Here is a 22811-nt window from a genome sequence, read left to right as displayed (position 1 = left end):
CCCCCAGGTACTGGTGATTGAATCCAGGAGTGTTTTACCACTGAGTCACATCCCCACCTCTTTTGATTTTATTTTTTAAAAATTTGAGACAGGGTCTCGCTAAGTTGCTAAGTTGCTGAGGCTGACTTCAAACTTGTGATCTTCTTGCCTCAGCCTCCCAAGCTATTGGGATTACAAGTATGTATCACTGTACCTGGCTCTGTCAGTCTTTTGATCAAAGTCAACTTGCATAACCATGTTTGAAGTGTGGCCTTCTACCTGCAAGGTGCTGTCATCTTTATCTTCTGCAGAGGCTCAAATAAGGCACCCGGGGGAGGGAGACTATTCAAGACCCCTGACTTTGACTCACACTTCACAGTTCCCCTTTAACTGTAATGTTCCGGGTAGGGACCAAGCCTGAGGAAGGTTTTCTCTGCCAACTTGAAGAGGGTGCAAAGAAGAAGCAGATGAGGCTCAGCAGGGCACCTGCCAAGGCCAGGCTCCCAGTCAGTTTGCTCTTGCTTGAGGGGAACACTGACCTGCTGACTGCAGATGTAGTAGCCTTGCCACAGTGGTGAGAACTAAAATGAGTGAAATCAACTCTTTGCCCTTCAAAACAAAAGAGCAGGCAGAAGTGTAAGGAGGATGGCACAGTCTCAGAGACCATATCTATCCTGCTGTGGAGACCTGGGAGCTTAATCAAAGCACCTACAGGTCCTGGGATCTGACTGTCTTTTCCAGATTTCTTCCCTTGGCTGGATACTCGAAAAGGGCTGCAGGGCTGAAATGTTTAAAGCATGAATGGAAAATTTTTAGCCTTCTCTCCCACTACCACCCCCCATGCATTGCTCCAACCCAGTCTGAACACCACGAGGTATTTTAAAATAATTTCTACTTTGATGAATTGCTGGGGAGTCCACAATTGCTCATAATCAAAGGGAGAAAAATGCAAATGAGATCCGGCCGAGAACTATCACCACCAAACGTTTATTTCACTGCACAGTGCCAAAAAGAATTAAAACAACATTAAACTCACAGCAATCATGTTTAAGCCCTCGTTTCCAAGTGCCAAATTGCACCACTCTGGATCATACAGATGTTCGTTAATTATGCTAATTTTTATTAAACTATTAAAATGGAGAGAGTACTGGCTCAGCCAGGCAGACCCCAGCTCTGAATGAACTCTGCTCCTGTCTAGAGGTGCTAATTTACTGCATTTTTATTAAGTTGCTGATTCTTGGATTTGAGTTTTAGGACGGCAGGGAGAACTGAATTTCTGGGATCAATGTTTTCCATAAAGTCTGACTTCTCTTTGCCCACATGTTTGGAAAGCCTGGAAAAATACTGAGAGGCTCCCAGGAGACCTCTAATCCTCCATGCAGGAGGGTTCTGCCTTTAAGTGGGGACACATGCCTACAGGTGACAACACTGTAGGGACATCAGGATCATACACGCTCCCCACTCTGTAACTTGATGTGTACAATGTGTGGTAGAGCTTAGATTCTGATGATACAGGATTGTTACCTGAAGATGCTTTAGAGAAGAATATAAAAAGTTATTAAAAAAAATCCTTCACATCAGTGTTTGCTTCTGCCACTAAGTCTTTAGAAGCCTTTCACCAGAAAGAAGTACAGTGTGTATGGTTTGTTTTCATCATAAATATATCTAGGCTTGATTAAAAATCTACTTCTCTCAATACAACCTTGCCCCACCTCCTTGAACCCCCCCAAACAAAGAAGTCTCACAAATGAAAGTTGACTATTTGAACTCCATTATCTGGATGGAGGAGCTACTGGCCTGGATGAGCGAAGCGTTGAGTGAACCTGAAATAGACGCAGCGCTCACCATCAGCAACAATCAAAAGTGTTTATGGGGGACTGCACACTGCCATAAAAGGATTTATGCTGCTAATCTCCATCAACAAGGAAAAAAAAAAAAACCCTACCAAACCTGCCATAAAAAGAACAGCAAATTTTATAAACAAAAAGCAGTATGGCCACCAACAACGGGCATGTTGCACAGCTTGACTCTGCCTCCAGTGGTTTCCTATTGCTGTTTATGGTTTCAAGACTATCATGGACCTCCTCGGTGCTCCTCCTGTCACAGGGCCCTGAGTCCCTGTGTGGTGCTGCAAATACCCTGTCAGTAGGTGTCAGGGGATATGGGGAGGGGGGACCAGCAGGCGCCTATCATAAGCCTTAAAAGAGATTAAATACCCCTACTCCATGATTGCTACATTTTAATTTCTCTCCTCCCTGCTGGTTCCTATTTGTATAAGCTCTTCCATGACTCCCCTGGAGTAGCACAGACATGACCTGGAATGACCATCCTGTCTTGGGATGAGAATTCAATTTCTAGGCTCAGTGAATCCTAGGCTGTTCCAACAAAAGGAACTCACCATCCTCTAGGGCAGAGTCTTAAACTGGAGTCTGTGACCCTGTGGAGCTTGTCTGTGGATGGGGTGTGAAGGAATCTTCAAGCTTCCTGAAACTGGCGTAAAATTTTGTGTACATGTGTACGTGGGTCTCCTCCATCAGATTCTCAGAGGATATGTGCACCCTTCATAGTTTTCCAAGCAGTACTCTAGGGGAAAATTCCATGGTCTTGATGTCCTTGATTTGTATTTGGCCCAGTGTGGCCACAACCCTTACCCCTTAATTAAAAAAAAAAAAAAAAAAGAGATAAGAATGTTTGTCCCTTCCAAGCTGAGTTTCCCAGGCCTGAGCCCTCCAATAGCAGGGTCTGTTCCCCCTTCAAAGGCTAACTGAGCTTGCTTGTCCTTTTTAAGGCACTGTCTTGCTAACTGACTTAAAAGTCAGTTAAAAGCATCTTCTCACAGCTTCCATTCAAAGCCACATGATGGCTTTTGGAGCAAGTTGCATAACATGCTCAGTTCCCCTGAGAAGGTTTCTAATAGAAACATTCTTTTTTTTTTTTCACATTGAACTGGGCTCTGAGCCTCTGTGGAACAAGATTCCCAGAAAATGTCTCATATTTTGGTTCTCTTAACCATCAAAGTTTACTGTATGAGTGTTGTAAACAAGAGAATTCTTCTTCGAGAGAACAATCAATCAGTCCCTAACATGAAGGATCAATAAAGTCTTGATATGTGTATGGGAAAAGCCAATCAATCATGGAAGCATTGGTTTATGATTGCTTATTTCTCTTATTAGTGCTTGTGCATCATATATTATCATCAGTAAGGATGGGAAATTTGAATTCCTGAGCAGAGTAGACTTTTGATTTGCCAGGGTCAGCCCCAAAACATTATGCATTTACTCTGGATTGGCCCACAGATTCTTTGCTCCTAAAAATCCAGCTTTGGAAATTTAATGCTTTCTTTGGATATCATAAATTATTAAGCAAATTGAGGATTCCAACTCAGCACAATTCCAAGTGCTAGGAAAATAAGGCTGGAAACAGGAATTGTTCACCAAAGACAAACAAGTGCTCGTTTTTCAGCACAAATAATTTTGTGTGGAGATTTTCCTGAAGGAGAAAAGGAATGGTCAGCTGGGTGGCCAGTGGATTAGTGGCCTTGGAAAGGATCGGAGCTCAGTGCTTGGCTAAGACCTTGGGTAGCTTGGCGGCCTCTCCAGTCTCTTTTAGGCTGTAAGTTCTTGGCAATCATTTTCTCTTTTTCTATTATTCAGAGTTTTGGTCTATAAATCATAATAAAAATGAATCATTAAATTTGCCTCAATTGAGCTGGTTTTATTTATTGTCACATCTCAGGGAATTTGCTAACCTCAGGATTGATGGGCCTGGATACAGGCAAAGATATGTGGATAGAAGAAAGAAGACACCAGATAGGCGAGGTGGTCAGTAAAAGCAGTTGGGGGGCTCCTGGGGACAACTCTATGAAGCACACCCCCTAAGAGCCAAGTATCCTGAGAAGAGGAATGTGTTATCTGGATGGAGGGTTCAAGAGCACTGGAGTTTGACCCCTCAAACTTGTTGACACTTGTTCAGCCTCAAGTGTGAGGCTCATGGTCTCAATCCTGTGCAGGACAAGCATATATTTAGGGTGTGAGTGCATAATGATCAAGACCAGAGAGGTGTGCTGGACCTTGTTGGTGATGGAAGTGTGTGCAAAAAACAGGGTGGGCATGCGAGTGAATGTGACAGAAAAATCATAAGCTGCAAAGGTGTGAAGGAATGTGAAACAGGGTGGTAAGGAGAGAGGCGAAATCACAGAACTTGAACTTTACCTAAAAAAGAGAGAAAGGATAAAGGGAAGGCAAGCACTGTGCAGATGGGAGAAAACAAGGTGCCAAGTGCAGAATTCAGGAACAATGGAGACGGCACTATTTCAGAGCTGATAGAATTGTGATACCATGTGAGACGGGCATATTAATATGTATTCCATAAACTGCGCAGCTCGCAGCTCTGCACCACTCTGTTTTGCTCTGACCGCAGTACCAGCCTCAGGCACCACAACACAATTTGGAAACAATGTGACGGAAATGTTTAATCTGCTCGGCCCATCTGTGCTGCGTATTTCTCCAGATCTCCCTGAGAGAGGCGCCTTGAATCTCCACATTGCCTTTAATATTCTCCTAAATCACCTCCCCACTGCACTTCAAGGGCCATTGCTACAATATCACAGGTTCATCTAAAGTGCAATGGGGAGGGGGGGTGTTGGGGGAGGCGCAGGCAGGGAGATTTTTTATTTTAAAATAATTTCCAGAGATTGTCTTTTCTGCTTCCTTAAAAAAAAAAAAAAAAGAAGAAGAAGAAGAAGAAGAAGAAGAAGAAGAAGAAGAAGAAGAAGAAAAGTTATTCTACTGTTGCCGTAAGGTTATTGAGGTTGTTTGGTACAAAACAGGGTAGGATAGAGTGGAATCATTCTCCAAAGAATTATTTTTATTAATCTCAATTCTCTCAATTGGACATGGGACGGGTGAGCAGCTGCTCTTTCTCCATCTCCTCTTCTTGCACCTTGCTAGAGTGAGGTGCTCATTTGGGGCTGGGACTCTCCCCTTTATGCTCAGGGCATCGGGTCTCAGCTTGGTAGTTCCCAGGGCCAACCTTGACCCTGCACTGCTCTAAACAAAGCCATCCTGTTCTAGACAAAGTATACATTTAGTCCCTGGCCATCATGTCCTCATCAGGAGAGGACACTGAGTATATTTTTAGATTTTAGCTTAACACCTTATATTTTCTCTCTTTCAGCACAGATGTTGGGTGTCAGGTTTCTACTGCCTTCCTCTGCTCAGTTCTGCTAGATTCAGCTATTTGGGGCCAGAATGTAGGAAGCTGGAGTGGGTTTCGGAGAAAGAGGGGATGACAAGTCACCATGTTTCAGAACCTAGACAAATGGAAGAGAGTTGCACATCACCAAGAAAATTAGGATTCCTTTTGCTTTGTGAATTAAAGAAATGAATAATTTAATCCTCAAGATTGTTCCAGCGAGGGAAAGGCAACGTCCCAGTTGCGGAGCCCTACAGCCTGTCGGTGTGTTACATCATCTGCACACATAGGCGTTTCCATGACAACAGCTTATAGCTTCATTTCCTGGATCCCTCTAGGGGGTGTCACAGCCAGATCCACCTGCTTTTCACCCTACCCTCGGTGGGGTCATGGTAAGGTCGCCAGAATAAATGAACGTGGGTACTAATGATCTGTTTACTGCTGTTTATGCTCTGTGTGTGTCAGGGGCATGCACATTTAGAGAGCTCATTATGGTTGCAATTAGAATGCACCATCGCTAGATATTTAACTCCTTTTTCTTTTAAATTAGCATTTTAATAACATTCTTTGAGCAGAGAAACAAAATGACCATTTTTCACGGACAAACTTCTAGCTGTAGGTGCAACTTTAATGGCAAAGTTGTGAAGGGGAAAGAAGGGAGAAAAAAGGGCCACTTTTACTACTTTCACCCTCCTCCTTACCAAAAGGATATTTTTATTTGCTTTCTAACACACTCAATTTCCTAAATTTGTTTTGAATCCAGTTATTTTGGGTGGTTTAAAGCGCTGCACTCTTGTTGGACGGAAATTAGCAGCGATTGAAATTAACTTTTTATGTGACCTGTGAAAGGGGCTAAAATAATTACAAGTGTGTAGAAGAAATCCTGTCTCCAAAAGACCCTTGCTGTAGGACTGGGCTGTGATCTGATGATAGCATGATCAGAATATCTCTATATTGTAACTACAAAATTTTTTTTCCTTAAAAAGGTGATTGTAATTATTGTTTCTGTTTTATAATTCTTAGGATTATTTTATAGAAGGTAAATGATGACAAAAATTTAGCACTATAGGCAGAATAAGTAAGAGACAGAAAGAATAAAAACAATAACAGCATCATTTACCACTTAAAAATGGTCAGACCTGAGAGCATCCAAAAGCAGGAGAGTTGAAACAGGAAAGATGCGCTGCAGAGACCCACTTGGGCAGAATGTTCCTAAGGCACTGCTTTTCGGGAACCAGTCAACACCTTTTCTGGGTGTTTACAGATGCTCTGTTTGTGTAAAGTACAGTGAAAAATAACAATTTGAATGTTTCGATTATCTTTCCCAGTCCGTTCCATTTTCATTATTTATTTCCTATAAATCGGGACCTTGCTGAACATAATTCTGCAGACAAGGAGGTGGATGGGACAGCCAATGTGAACAAGGAGATGGATGGTGGGTGCGTGTAAGATAGATGCTATGCGTTTATGGAAAGGAGCCGTACAGTATGTCTACGTGTGAACATCCGCAAAGTAGAGCCAGGGAGTGTGTAAACTATAACGGGTATTTATAGATAGGGGAGGAAAAAAAAAAGGGTGCAAGGAAGACTGTGTAGGAACAGGCACAGAGAGCCTGAAAAGACGTGCTGTTTCCTACCCTCCTGGAATCCACGTCCAAGTTCCGCCTAAGATGTCCCATGCTCGCTGTGGCTCCTGTGAAACTCACAAGCCTTACCATGACAACAGACGGGGATTTCACAGCCAGAAGACTTGGGAGGTCAATAGTTGAAAAGCAAGAGTTATAAAGAGAGATCTTTATCCACAGCAAAACAATTCCACTAACACCCCCACCCCACAATGATAGAAGGAAGAAAAAAAATTTAAAGACACAGCAGGAGAAAAAAAAAACCTTTCTAAAAATGCAAGTTTAAAATGTTTATGCTTTGCATCAGCCTTGTTGCACCTTAGAATCTGCCATTTCACAAATAAAATACGGATGGCATAGACTATAATTTGGTGATAGCTACCCCAGGACATATCTAGATGCACTTCTGTTATTTTAATTAAATACTGCATTATGGTTTGTGACAACTACATAGCTACAGCGTAAATGAATTCAGATTAAAGTGTTACTTAGGCATCCAGTAATTTTTGTTTCATTCCTCAGTTTTACAAAGCAAATAGCTATAAAATCAAGATGTTTGTTCATTTACAGATGGAGTAGGATTGTTGTCGCTGTTTTCTCCCCGCCTCTCCTTAATCCTCACGCACGAAAAGAAGACAGAGCTCAGAATCTGGCTCCCAATACTCTTAGCTTATGAGCCACATCACAAAGAAAAACACATCCTCTTGACTATAATGTGAGATGCTGAATATTAATTGCTGGTATTATGCTTATCTTTCTAGCCTGGTTCTGTCTTTTACCAATTACTCTGATGGGCTGCAATCTTGCTTTGCCAGGGGATTTTTCTCCTTTGTTTAACAGTTAGAAACCTATTTGATTTTATTTTATTAAAAAAGAATCATAAAGTTCATAATGCTCCGTGGAAGTTTTTAGTATTTGGAACTCTTCCCAAATACAGAATAGGAGTAGGAACAGAGAAACTGCCGGATCTCTTTGCTAAAAAGATGATGCACATTTCTGCATTTAAAAGACAAATATTTTTTTCATTTTAGCCATATTAATGTTTGCTTAATGAAACTGGAGATACAATTTGATATAATCAATTGGTTAGTTTAAATGTCACTTCACTAACAAATCATGAGAAAAGTTCAGAATATTCTTATCTATCAGGTGCAGATTTTCACTCAATAGGATAGAGTAAAAGGATTTTTGCTCAAATCTGAGGATTTAATTGCATCTTAAATGTGTCATATGTCAAGATGAAAATTTTTAAATAGCAAGTTTTCTGAAACCTTTGTCTATTATTTCTGGTCTGAGAAGCAATATGATCTTTTTATTAGCCTTAAATACCATACGTCTGTGAATGTCTGCGAATTCTAGCTTTCTCTATTCTAATTGATTACCCCAAATCCCCCATAACGAATCCTATAACCTGCAAAGAGATTACTGTTCTGTATTTTTGCAATGAGGTTATAATTTGCTTCAATATTTTGTGAGTTTGGTTAGAGAACTGAATCCATCCAATACCAAGAAACCCTGGCAGAAGAGGTTTGAGGAGGCTGAACTCCTTTCAAGAAAATAATTACCCAGAAACAAAGCTTTTGCGACTCCATTTAAATAGGGCATCTCACCGAAATGTCATCCAGCCTGTTTGGCAGATTAGTGAGGAGTTTATTACTAAATCTCTGTCTAATAAACGTGCAGTTGACTCTGGAGGAGCTGCTTGTTATAATACTGGCGGCAGGAAATGGAGGGAATGTCACAGTTAAAGACACAAATTTTCCCTGTAATATATTCGAATGGAAACCTCTGAATCCAATACTACATGGGCATATCTAATAAATTCACAATATTTCAGTCTCAACAGCCTTCACCGGTTAGTTTTAAAGATTTATGTGGTAAAAAATTACTCAGTGATGAATATGGTTTATTCTGTGCAGTATTGGAGGTATAAGGAATTAAACTACCGTCTTTAACAGTGAATTTATTATTACCTCTGTCAAAAGACGAAGCCTTTAACAGCATTTGTTATAAATTCACTGCAAAATAAATGGCTGGAATTTTTTACACAGGAGTTTGTAAAGCATCGGGCGATTCTGAACATTAACCTAACACTGCCATGGCTTATGTGGTTCTAGGTAAACATTTCTGTCTGGGCCTTGTAGTTAATTATCTGGTGTGGGACTTTCCACCTGACTGAAGTGTGTGTGTGTGTGTGTGCGTATGTGTTTGTTTTGAAAGTGAAGGGTCCTGCCCCGGACAACAGTTTAGCAATGAGATTAAGGAGGAAAATTCTAATCGTATTCTCTTTTTTAAAAACGAGTTAGGATTTGCAGGACAGGGTTGATGTGCAATAAGGCCCCTTGTTAGCAGGTTTACATGCATGCATATGCACACACGCATAAACACCCTCTCCCTTTTGTCCTCTCTTGGAATGGGTGTCCCCTCATTTATAAAAATTACCTGGAAGGAATGAGGCTGCCAGGGTTTGTTCTAGACGATTGGTTCCTGTCTGGGGGAAAGGAATGGCCTCTACTGAATTTGACCGGTGTATGGACCGTTGCCTTCCAGCTGACCCCAAATCCCATTCCCATCCTCCTAACTCTATAGCCTCCCATAGGGGTTATTAATGAGAGAAAACACCATCATCATCATCATCTTCTTCATCACAACACAGTGTTGACCTGCTTGTTAACATGAAATGGGGTGGTGGGGACAGTTTCTGCTTCTCTCCTGTACCATCATAAATAAGAAAAGATATTTTCTGATGGTACCCCCTGCCTGCCCCCTTCGGTTAGGTCAGAGGTGAATAATAGCTCTTTGACAGGCATTGATCAGTTTGATCACACTGTTTGGGCAGTCTGTGCCCCAGGCCTATATCCTCCCTACTTACTACCCCCAAATTACCTCCCAAATAACCCCACCCATCCCCCACTCAGCTAAGCTGAGGGTATGATGCCTGAGGAAGTCCTAAATGGACACTAGATGTCACCAAACACCTCCTTTCCCTCAGAGCCCTGAAATTAAAAAAAAAAAAAAAAAAAAAAAAAAAAAAAAAAAAAAAAAAGAAAAGAAAAGAAAAGAAATCTTTCATTTAAAGCAATTGAAGGAATTAACTTAGCTGTTTTTATGAGGGTTGTTGTCACATTCAACTAAGCACACTTAAAGGAGAAAGTATTGCTGCATTTAGACAATTTTTATAACAAAATCTCTTTTGGAGAGGATGGGGTCCAGGCAGAGGAAAGGTCTACATTCTTAAGTGGTCCTTTGAGGGAGTACATGGAAAAAATTGGGTTTTAAAAATGTTAACATGGTCCAGGTGAGCTGCGACAGCCCTGCTGCGTTCAGATGACTAGATGCTGGGTTTGGAGCCATGATCCAGCCTGAGTTTAAGGAGCTCCATCCCAGATCACAAAGTGTGTCCATCCTTGTCCATATAAGGCCCATGGCCATCTGACCCCTTCATGTGGGCCCTGTTAAACTTGACCTTGTCTATAAAATTCCCTGTTTCTATTAGCAGAGAAAGCTTGGTGTGTTTGGACCACGTGAATACCTTTCTTCCCCAGCTAAGCCAGAATGTAAGTATCAGTTTTACATAGTGCCCAACTTGTTGCTCCAAGGCTGATTTCCATGGAAATAAGACACTGGATAAAGCCTTAGAGGAGCTTTCAAGACCAACTCATGAAGCACACCAGCCAAGCCCAAGAGGTATCCTCTCCTGGCTCAGTTTATTTTAAACTCATGTAGGGGCCTCTTTTCCTTTCTAGTAATTGAAAAAGAGTTTCTCTCTTTAATTTGCCTTTATCTATTGGACAGCTCATGTTACCATCACAAATTACTTTTGGAACATGAACCTTATTTTTCAAATGGGCATTCACATAAGAGTGATCTCAAATAATGGAAGAAGCACTTTTATTATTTAGAAGGAATGGTTCCCCAGTAAAAGACCTTGGAACTAAGTCAGGGTCACTACCCTGAAAGCTGGGTCTCGTGACTGGTTTTATCCAAATAGAGGCTTCTTACCTTTCTTTCTCCTCCTTATATAACAAGTGACCATAGTGGTGCTGATCCAGGTCCACAGAAGGGCCTTATGATCCTCAGATGAAAGGAACTAAGCCAGGGCACGGTGTTATCGCACGGAGGGTGATTCAGCACCTGCCCTGTCATGCCTGGTGCCCAGGCTGAATGGATTTTTGGAGTACACCTGTTGTTGAACCCCTGCCAAGTACTGATGGCCACTAACCCCCAAATCACTTTTCCCCCTCGCTGTTGATGTTTGGAATGTCAGACAGGACCGAGCAGCAGCCGGCGTGTATTTCAAACACAGCAGATGGATTTTTATATTAGCTCCTATTTCATGTTCAGGCAGAGCGACCGCCTCACTAAAACCGCAGCCTCGGTGCTGCTGAGTTTGCTTCTGTGAGATTAATTCTGTGAAATTAATTGGGACAAGATTGAAAAGGAAATTAAAATGCAGCTGAGTGAACAGGCCTTTCAAACACCTTTTTCCTGCTCTATTCGAACTTGAATTCTGCGGTGGTCGCTGGCATCGTGGGAAGTAATTTACGAGAGGCAGGCTCTCAGGAGCCATCGGTTACGTATGAAGAGACCGGCACCAGCGCCACAATCTGGAGCCACTGAAGAGCGCTAAACGCCCCGCTGTGGCCTGAGCTGTGTCCTGGCTCCAGGGAGGAAGGGAAATTCAGTCCCTTCCCAGAGAAGGCTGTTCAGAAAGAAATATCTGGGCCCAAAAGGAATGCAGGAACATTCACTGGAGGCTCAGATCTGCTTCATTATTAAAATTTCCCATTAATATATTTTAAGACCTCAATTGGAAGTCAGTGAATTAAGTGGGCATGAAGCTGTGTGGGGCCTGAGGATTGCTTGGCCAGGTTGTGGGGAGGTCAGCAGGAGTCTTCCTGCTGACTGCTTGTTAGTTCCTATTCTGGAGCTTAGGTACACAGCTTTGGTATCTCCTGGAAGAGAACTCTGGAGACTATCAGATGTCAGTGATGAAATCTGTTGGACCAGTAAAAGCACAGTGATTTTCCACACAGTCTTCTTCAATGGGTAGTTTTCTACATGAAGTGAGAGCCTATTGTGTCTTAGAACATCTCTATGAAGAGTTCTTGGCATGTGAACCACATTATTTTCTCTCTGAATTCACCAATAATTTAGTGAACTCCTAGTATGTGCCCAACATGGGTCTAAAAGGTTTATTATTAGTAGAAGTTAGCAGAATATAATGCTAGTTTCCATTTCCTGGGTGCTGGGCTCTTCTTTACCCATATCTCTAGTGGAAGTCTCACTATGACCCTGTGAATAAAAATTATCCCACTTTTTACAGATGAGGAAATTGAGGATTAGCAAGGTTAAGTGACTTTCTCCAGGGTCACATAAATAAGGCATCTGTTATTACTTGTTTCTCTGAGAACAGGACAGGCAGTGGGCATTTGGTTAACTATGGGGTGCATCTTTCTTCAGGCAATCATCTCTGGAGAAGTTTTTTTCTCTGTCTCTCATTTTCTTTCTTTCTCTCTCTCTCTCTTTTCTTTCCTTCTTTCTTCCTTCCTTCCTTTCTTTCATACCAGGGATTGAACCCTGGGGTGCTTCACCACTGATCCACAACCCCAGACCTCTTTTTAGTTTTTATTTTGAGGCAGGCTCTTGTTAATTTGCTTAGGGCTTCACGTCATTGCAGAGGCTAGATTTGAACTTGCAATGCTCCTGCCTCAGTCTCCCTAGTCACTAGGATTACAGGCGTGCTGTGCCACTGTGCCTGGCTTCTTTTTCTTTTTTGGGATAAATTCTTCTCTTTCTGGGATCACTCCTACCCAAAGGCAAGACTCAAAAATTCACCTGAGGTTGGGCCTAGGATTCTGGGATTCAAGGCTGGATCTTACTTGGGTGTCTATTGAGAAACAGCAAACAGGGGTGGGGGTATAGCTTAACGGTAGAGGACTTATCTAACATGCAGGAGGGCTCCCCCGCCCCCAGAAAAAAGGGAAAAAAAATAAAGAAGCAGCAGGAAGCAAGCAGGAGTCCTGGACTAAAATCTGCCATCCTCCCTTCCTCACTTCCTTGTCCACTTCCCTACCCAGGAGACTTTCTTCTTCCGGTCCAATCCTCTCTTCACAATATTCCTTTTATGAGACAAAGAGAGAGAGGAAATCAGATGCATCTATGAGATCTGAAGACAAAAGAGCTAGTAGCTGTAACTTTTGTTGTGGTTTAATCTGAGTGAGTAATTGAAGCCCCACATTTTTGTGTGGGGCTCCTGTAGCGGTTTTACAGGGTCAGGCCCACTGTGTCGGAAGGGGAAATGTCTGAGGTACAGAAAACCTTCCATGTTGTCCAACACGATTTTCTCATTTTACAAATGAAGAAATGAATCCAGGTAAGCTGAGCCACATGGTTGCATCTTGTGCTTTTTTGGGGAAAAGGCTTCCCCAGGTTTCTAGACAGTGGGGCTTTGATGCTCAACAAAGGTGCTACTGGCTAAAGTGGGATGAATTTAGGATCCATAGGAGAGACGATCCTAGAGTATTAACAACTGAACTTCTGAATAGAAAAATGGCTAGGGATGGTGGCAGAATGTTCTGTCTGAATTGGTTCATTTGTGCTTCTTAGAAGTAAAGAAATGACTGGGTCGTCTTTTAAGGTTCCTTCTTGCCCAAGAACTCTGAGTTAGGTAGTAGAATCAAGGCAAATCCTATTTGAGATGCTCCCCAAACCAACATTAACTAGAAGGAACCTCTATGAGGGAAATTTTGTTGTGTTCCTACCTTCTGGTTTCCTCTTCAGATAAGCAGAGATTAGCAACATGGGGAAGGGAGGATGGTCCACCCTTGGGGTGGTGGTGGTGAGAAATATTAGGATGATTAGGGGTCCAAATGGACTCAGAACCTTCCAGAGGAGAGGAGCAAGAAGCTGATGGAACCAGAGCAGTAAGGTATTTTCACTGAATTAAACTCTGACTTATTAGCTTTTAGTAATGGAGGAGGGGAAGAGAAGATGGTTTAAAAAAAACATGTGGAGTTTGTTTCCCCCATGTTTCTTGGGAATTTCTTAAAAATACCATAGCCATGGTAACCTCGGACAGCTCTATATTGCAGGACAGGTCATTGCACAGCCCCTTCTAACTGGAGGAAAGGGACCCCCAGTGAGAAGCCATTAACAAAGGCAAAAGACATGCAAAACAAACAAAATAATCATGACTGAGAGAGAGGGCCAGCAGACAGTCTGGCTCTGTTCTCCCCCCCTCCTGCTGCAGGCACCTCCAGACAATGTAAACAGTTAATTTGTTCACCTGCAGGCTCTGGGCAAACAGAGGCCTGGTCACACCTGAGTGGATAACTCGATTACCCCGTAATGCCAGCGTGGTAATGTACACAAATTCTATTACACGGTAAACCTTGCTTTCGGGCATTTGAAATACCAATCAGGCCAATGTCCACTCCCTTCTTTGCTTCCAATTTATTCTTGGTGTATTGGAGCTGCACCGAAATGGCACTAGGGTGGTGTTGAGTTAGGGATCCAGGAGAAATCACTAGAAGATTATGTTCTCACTCATCAGGGCCTGTAGGGTTAGCTCGAATTTAGTCCTTGTTTAAGGGGCCTGATTCACTGGAACCACTGAAAGATACCTCAGGTACAGATCTGGTCTGTTTCTCAAGGAGCTTATTGTATATTTCAAACCCCAGACAAGCCCTTGGCCTAGGTAGTAACATTCACAGAATAAAGATAAATGGTAAATGATGAGTTAACAACACAATGGGCTTTCAATTTTTCTTTACGAAATCCACATACTCAGCAATTAAAGAGCAAATTGTACCTATTTCAAAAGTATGTTTGTAGATATCGATTGGCTGCATAGAAAGAGAGGCCTTTTTAATACTATTTTTAGGGACAGAACTTACTATCTTAGCCTGCTTGTAGACCATGGGTGGTCTTTTACAAGGATGGTATGTACTGGATCCTCAAACTGTAACCCATGAATTTGGAATCTTTACATTAGTAAAGGATTGGCAATAATCCATCTTTTTTTTTTTTTTTAACCCTATTCCTTTCTGATCAACAATACCATTTGTGAGATGGTCAGCTGGGTCTATGGGTTAACTCTTGATTGAGGAAGAGAAGGGAGTTAGCTGGCCTTTGCAGGACTGGATTCACTATCTTGGCCTTATCAGCACTTGGTCAAACCAATTGAGCTAACTAGTTCTGACTCCTCCCCCCATAGGTAATTATATTACAGTCTCATTTATCTACAAATGAAATAAGAAGGCAGCTTACTTAGCCGGAATGTTTTCAATAGTATTATATAGTAATAAATTATGTACACAGCAATGACCTTTAAGTATCCCAGCCCTTGAAAAGGATCAGATTTCAATTGGCATAACTTTAAGGTTATGTTTACTTGATTGTATTTTGAAATTTGAAAATTGATCTCTAAATCTGAATTTTCAATTAAAATGTCCCCTGGCAATTATAAATAAATGGAAATTTATTCTGTGTGTGAGGGAGCCATGGAACTTATCCTGAAAAGTGTTATAACAGAGTAATTCTGGTTGTGGTGACTACACCGTCAAGAGTGAAAAAATCAACTTTGGATCCAAGTTCCATACTCTATGTCCTTACCTTGCTCAGAATGCGAATGAGGTCACCCCGTTGGAAGGACAGTTCGTCTGGCTGTTCACCATAACAATCCCATAGTCCTTGGTAATAACTGGCATAGTCCACTGATCAAAGAGAAGAGAAATCAAAGTGAAAAGGACTCTGTCTTTTTCATGGAGCCACATTTTTGTTGCAAATGGAAACTAGAGTTCTGCTAGGGCCCCTAGGAAACCTAATATTCAGGGGGGGTCCAGATGAAATACAGTCAAGCACTCAGCATGAGCAAAGGATTATGGGAGAAGGAGATCATTAACTAACATTAAATATTTACAGATCACCCCTAGTAGGATGCTGTTCAACAATATGATAATATATTTATTTATTAATAAAAGAAAGTCAGGTAGGTAATTTTTCAGTTGGTTTGTAAATAAGCAGCATGAAGAAGTTTCCCTCCAGACTTTCTTGATCCGGGACATCTAAACAACCTAGCTCATCTCTTCATTATGCATTTGAAGGTACAAGTCTCTGACTCCTGCTATTCACAAGAGGCTGAATCAGCCAGCTGCTTCTGTATCACAGCTCACATTTTGGCCTCCTCTGTTACACGGGAGCTTCATCCTGGGCACTTTCCACCCAGGTACTATATGAGGTAATCACCAATAAATACTAAAACAAATAGCCCAGTCCTTAAGTGGAACCATGGGGGTGTCTCATCCATTACAACTAAATTCTGGGTGGGCTGGCCCTTTTCCAGCATCTCATTTGTAGACCCTGAACATGTCTGCCAAGATTTATCTGCAAGCCCCCAGGGGAACAGAAACCAAAGTGATCCGCATTAAAAATGAAAGCAACTGAAGATGACAAACCAAGCTTTAGAAGCACTGAAGAGATTTACTGGGCTTCTCAGCAAGACTCGATGGCAATGATGCCACAGGACAGCCATCGATTCTTAACAATGAAGAATTTGTATTGATCCTCTTCTACCCGGAAAGGTTAAACACTAGAGTACAAAGTGGGAGAGGATCTGGGGATTTGAATGGCAGGAGAGCTAATGCCCACTAGACCAACGATGCTCCCTGTTCCTGAGGACTCTCTGTATGAGATCTGTGAGCTAAGCACCTCCCAAAGGTGAAATCTGATTGATGGGATTCAGGAGTCCTGTGTTCTAGTTAAATTGTATGTGTTTTTTGGGGATTCTATTCTACCAATTTCCACCTTTCCTTTCATTTGTTTGGACCCTTCTATGAGCAATAATGGTATTGGTTGCTGAGAATGGGAATAGATGAGGGCAAGTAGGTGGGTGGGGGCACAGGAGCCCAGCTATATTTGCTTTTTTCTGCTTGTTCCTAATTTATGAGCAATTCAAACATTGCATAGGGAAACAAAATCCCTACATGTCTCTGGGTAAGAACTTTAGTAGGAATCTTAAAGTGCACAAAAACAGAGGAGGGATATTTCAAACAGAAGTAAAAATGTCAATCATAGAGGAACTTAGGCATTTTTTTGGTTTGTTTTACACAGAAAATTGTTTGTATATGCAGTAGACAATAGAGGGCAGCAAACAAAATAACTACAGTGAAAACATTCTGCCATGGAGTTAAGAATATATTTTGAAGAAAAATAAGTTGGGAGAAAAAAGCTAACTATTGAAAAGACAAAGCATATATTTTTAGGGATATCAGTGCATGAAATAGTAGAGAAATATCACTCGCTGAAAAGTGTTTTCCTAGAGGATATATTATGCATTTGCAGTTGTTACAGAGCTGATAAATCATCCCAAGATTTTGACTAAATTTAGGAATGAGAGTTATATTAACATCAATATTCTTCATGGATTTATATATGGTAGAGAAAATCCTTCTTTTTGTTTTGTTTTGTTTTTGTTTTTGGTACCAGGGATTTAACCAGGGGCACTTCACTATTGAGCTACATCCCAAGACCTTTTTTATATTTCATTTAGAGTCAGGATCTTTCTAAGTTGCTTAGGGCCTCACTAATTTGCTGAGGCTGGCTTTGAACTTGTGATCCTCCTGCCTCAGCCTCCTAAACTGCTGGGATTACAGGTGTGTGCCACCACACCTGGTGAGAAAAATCATCTTTATAAAAATAGATTTTCAAAACCTAACTTGATATTTCTGAATGGTATGAAGACTGACAAAGTTAACAAGGGTTTTTCTGGCCTACCAGAGGGTCCCTTTGAGGTACTGTTCCCCATAATGTGCCTGGATGTGGGACAGCTTCTAAGATGATGGATACCATAGTTTTTTTTTTTTTTGTTTTTGGTTCTGGGAATTGAACTCAGGGGCACTCAACCACTGAGCCACATCCCCAGCTCTATTCAGAGACAGGGTCTCACTGAGTTGCTCAGTGCCTCACTTTTGCTGAGGCTGGTTTTGAACTTGCGATCCTCCTGCCTCAGCCTCCCAAGTCCTGGAATTACAGGCATGCACCACCGCACCCGCCACCTTTGGTTTTTATATATAAAAGTGACTTGACATTGGGCATATGGGGACCTGAGAAAAACACCCGAAAAAAGACTTATGCTGAAAGCATAAATCACAGGGAAAGCAGGAAGCTAGGAGGAAAACAGAAGCCTTCCAGGAAAAACTAAAGATAAAAAAGGACTTTGGAGTTCCAGAATCCAGAGATAGTATAGACTAGTCCAAGAATAATCAGAACTAGACCCATTTTATGACAGCTCTGAAAAATAGGCAGAATGAAGGGCTAAAGGGAGAAAATATCGAACCTACTGGCTAGTAGTATTCTGGATTTAAAAGTTAAGTAAGGAATGATTCTTTATCTGGGCAAGACTGGACTCTGTATTGCAGACTCCCTATTTAACACGATTTTTTTTTTTTTTTTTTGGTACTAGGGATTGAACCCAGGGGAGTTAACCATTGAGCCACATCCTCAGCCCTATTTATTTATTATTATTTTTTAAAAAAATATTTATTTTTTAGTTGTAGGTGGACACAATAACCTTTATTTTGTTTATATGTGCTGTTGAGGCTCGAACCCAGTGCCTCATGTGTGCTAGGCAAGCAGTTCAACCACTGAGCCACAACCCCAGCCCTATTTATTTATTATTTTGAGACAGGGTCTCACTAAGTTGCTTAGGACCTCACAAAGTTGCTGAGGCTGGCTCTGAACTCGTGATCCTCCCGCCTCAAAGTCCTGTGTTTCTGGGATTGCAGGCCACCCCTCCCGGCAGGCAACACATATAGGGATTTACATTTATGTGTATATGTGTGCAAATTCATAATTCATTCCTCAGCATCCAACAATCATGCGCATGACACCTGCAAAATGCCAGGGACTGTGCTGGACACCAGGAATTCCATACTGACCACACATGGTTCTTGCTTCCAAGGCTGCCATCTAGTAGGGGAGGCACCATGGGACAAATAGTGTAAATATTTATTTATTTATGATTGCAATGTATCTGTGAAAAAGTTGAGAATGCTATGTATAATAGGGAATTTGCCATAGTCTGAGGGGGTCAAGGAAGGCTTCTCTGAGTCTTCTGCTGCATTCGAAAACCCAACCTAGGGGGTGTTACTTGATGACCTTGAAAGGGGAAGAGGTGAGGTTGAGGCAGGATTCATTCCTGAAGCCTGCCCTCAAAAAGGGCTTGAAGGTCCAAAAGCCTGCTGGGTTAGTTCAGCTTTGCCCTAACCTTGTCCAGATTATCCTACAAACAGGTGAATGCACACAGACACTTTGACTTCTTCAGAGCAGTGAAAGGAATTGAGAGCTCAGGAGCTTGGCTCCCCTCTGTGGGTTGTATTTAGGTTTCTTTAGGTTTATACTACTCTGGCAGCAGCCTGAGATCAGAAATGGTGCAGTATTCTGACCATTTAATTAATTCAAAACATCCTCATTCTCATTTTGAGGACATTATTCCATCTAATTATTTTTTTTTCCAGTCTGTCCATTTGGAATGAAAAACAAAAGAATAAAGCTTAATGCCAGCATTTCTCAATGTCTCTCCAAAAAACGTAACTCTGCACTAAATAAAGCCTGGTAATTCAAAAGCAAAGCACTAATATATTCAGCATAAAACAGACAGAGGACCTAGAGCAATAATGACACCACTAATAACTAAAACAGTTATAACAATTAACAACAATTACAATGATAGAGAAGCTAATGGGTATGATCACTGCATTTAAATTGCCAGCAAAGCTGAGAAGGACTTTCTCTAGAGGAAAAAAAAAAGTGTGCGTGTCTGTTGGGGGGAGAATCTTGTTTTCTTTATCTCATGTAAGGGAAGCTAAGTTCCAAGCAGACAAATTGTCATTGGAAGATCAGAGGAAGACCAGGTTAAAAAAGAAATAGTATTGTAGCTGGGCATGGAGATGCACACCTGTAATCCCAGTAGCTTGGGAGACTGAGGCAGAAGGAATGCAAGTTCAAGGTCAGTCTCAGAAATTTAGCAAGACCCTAAGCAATTTAGTGAGGCCCTGACTAATAATTTAAACAAACAAACAAATAAATAAAAAGGGCTGGGGATATGACCCTGGGTTCAATCCCTAGTACTCCCCCACCCCCCCCCAAAAAAAAAAAAAAGAATTATTTTTCTCTTTTTCAGGTATTTATTGCATGGCATTTGTCACTACAGGCCAAGTTCTTTGTAACCAGTAATAGTCATTTCTTCAGTTACTGAGTCCAAATTGGTGCTATTGTTAACAGAGTCCATGAAAATTAAACGTCAGAATGTGCAAAGTTCTAGGGTCAAAGGGCCTGGACACCTCTCTGCCTTTCCCCTTCTTTAGGGATAGCAGAACCGGGCAGTGTTCCTTCAAGGGTTCAGCTTTTGTTTTAGGAAACGTTTTGGGTAGCTCCAGAATTCAAGCTGTGACTGGGCAAAAGAGACTGAAGTCAGGTCAGCATGTTGTATACATTTTCTTAAGGGGTAAAAGACTGTGTCAATGAGACCTGGCACTGGGTACACCATTTAAATTATGGAAAAGAGAGAGAAAACTGAGAGGAAGATGAAAGCTAATCCTATCAGAGCATGGCACAATGAGGCTTGGACAAAAAAAGCCAAAGCAGAGATTCACTGAAGCTATTGGAAATGTTCTCCAGCCCAGGCCAGAAAGACCATCTTGTTCTGTTCATTCCCACAGACTCTGATATTTTATTAACTATTTTAGAAGGAAGGTATGAAATCTCCATTGACTATGGCACCAGAGCAGGAAGTTTCTCTTTGGAAGTGAGGAACGCTCACAGATCCTTGATTTTTCACCTCATATACTCCTTTTACGGGGTCAAAATTTTAGCTGGTTGAAGCTCAATTCATGGTTGGTGTTAAAAAATGGATTTCAGGCTAGGTGCAGTGGCGCACACTTGTCATCCAAGTGGCTCAGGAGGCTGAGGCAGGAGGATTGCGAGTTCAAAGTCAGCCTCAGCAACTTAGTGAGGCCTTAAGCAACTCAGTGAGACTCTGTCTCTAAATAAAATACAAAAAAGGGCTGGAGATGTGGCTCAGTGATTAAGTGCCCCTGAGTTCAACTCAATTACCAAAAAAGAAAAAAAATCAACAACAACAACAAAATGATCTTAAAGGTAAGACCTGCAAGGGTCTGCATCTTTGTTTCTTTGGGCAGCAATTCTCCACAGGTGAATGTATAAGTGGGTCCTCAGAGGGCCTCCCAGATAAAATTCTTATAGGCAACCATTTTCTGCCTTCCTGAAATTACTGAATGCTTAGAAGACCATAATAGTGGTCTTCAGGTTGTCCATAATTTCAGAGGAAAAATGATACCTTGGTCAGGGACTTGAGGTATCTAAGGATGATTTCCATAGCTGCTTTTTAGTTGACATGGTACAAACAGCATGGAGTGAGTTTTATTTCTGGTTACCTTGATATCACCTCTTCATGATAAGGAAGGGAGATAAGCTCTCATCACCCAGATCCTTCGTGTTACACTGTTTGGCTGATGGGCTGGAATTTACTGAAAATCTGAGGTGTTGAAGAGTCACTCATTAAAATAACCCTGTTACTAACAGTCATGCTGTAAACCGAGCTCTTTATAGATTGAACAATCAATACTACAAGGCTGTGATAGATTTTCTAGGTAACAGAATAAAATAAAAGAAATTGCATCTTACAGGGTCATTAACACTCAATAAGGATAAACTGAATTCCTTCCCTCCTCCCCACTCTGATAAGATCTAGGCCTTGAAATGTTAGCAGTTCCATCAGCAAAAAAGCATAGCATCCTAGGAACAGGATCCGTGGGATGGCAGAGAAAAGTACTTGGATTTTAAAGATAATCCTGCTAGTCATAGTTTCTTTTAGGTGAAAAGGAAGAAGGGGCAGGCCAATTTGCTTAAAATGTTTTTATCCCTCTCCAAAAGGTAAATAACACCTGAGAAAAACTAAATGAAGAAAACTTATGTAGCATGTGTATGACTTAAGAATTCAGACTGGCCCAGAGCTCTCTCTGCCTTTTAAATGCCTTGGTGGAGGCTGCCTGCCTTTTCTCCCAGACCTCTCTGTCTTATTGTTATAAAACTCAGGGATGACATCTGGATGTTACATATTTGTTGCTCTGTTTCTATAGCTCCTTTGGAGAAAAGACACTCTATAAATTCAATAAATAAATAAGTAAACACAAATAATAAAAATTCCTGCCTCAGATTCTGCAGAGAGAGCGAAAAGTCCTCTTGTTTTTTAATCACTAAGTCACTAATCATTATAACTGGTGGGAAGCGTAAACCATAGAAACATATTTAGAACTTGCTATACTTTAACAACACCTATTGGAGGCAGAAAGCATGAGGAACAAAAGGGTCTTCTTCTTCTTCTTTTTTTTTTAAATCTACTTGAGTTATACCTGTTGGAACAATTAAGAAATAAATCTTCCTTTCACCTTCCAGATAGAGCCTTAGAGAGAGCCAGGTGTAAGAAGGAAATGAGGGCTGGAATTGTGGCTCAGTGGCAGAGCACTTGCCTCACATGTATGAGGCACTGGGTTCGATCCTCAGCACCATATAAAAATAAAATAAATAAAATAAAGGTATTGTGTCTGTTTCCAATTAAAAAAATATTTAAAAAAAGAAGAAGAAGGAAATGAGATGATGGAGGAGTCTGAAATTGAATTTTAGATTTTGCCAGAAGACTGTTGGTTCCTGATGGAGTTTAATATAATGCTGACCATAGGAAGTTTACAGTTATTCTGCCCAAGTGGTCCATACTGAGTGTTTCTTTTCCACTTTTGGTGACGGAAGTTGGTTGAGAAAAGACTTATATGGGACATGGGTTGGTCAGAACAGATTTTCTGTTGGAATTCTGTACAGCAAGTAGAAAACAGTGAACGGGTTTAATTTCATGTGTCAATTATCACAAGCTACATCTCCTGCCTTTTTTTTTTATTATTATTTTGAGACAGGGTCTTGCTAACTTGCTAAGGCTGGG

General features: G+C 41.3%; 1 protein-coding gene across 1 annotated transcript in view; it reads right to left on the bottom strand.

Annotated features, from left to right (window-relative positions):
* Skap1 (src kinase associated phosphoprotein 1) overlaps nucleotides 1-22811 on the bottom strand; it is a 282423-nt gene that overhangs the window by 6518 nt on the left and 253094 nt on the right. Inside the window, exon 11 of the mRNA XM_015495533.2 lies at nucleotides 15413-15513. Within this exon, the coding sequence (XP_015351019.2) occupies nucleotides 15413-15513 (101 nt within the window). The remainder of the gene's footprint in view (nucleotides 1-15412; nucleotides 15514-22811) is intronic.

Source organism: Marmota marmota, unplaced genomic scaffold, assembly GCF_001458135.2.
Source record: "Marmota marmota marmota unplaced genomic scaffold, marMar, whole genome shotgun sequence".
Classification (NCBI taxonomy): domain Eukaryota; kingdom Metazoa; phylum Chordata; class Mammalia; order Rodentia; family Sciuridae; genus Marmota; species Marmota marmota.
This window is presented reverse-complemented; position numbering and strand designations above follow the sequence as displayed.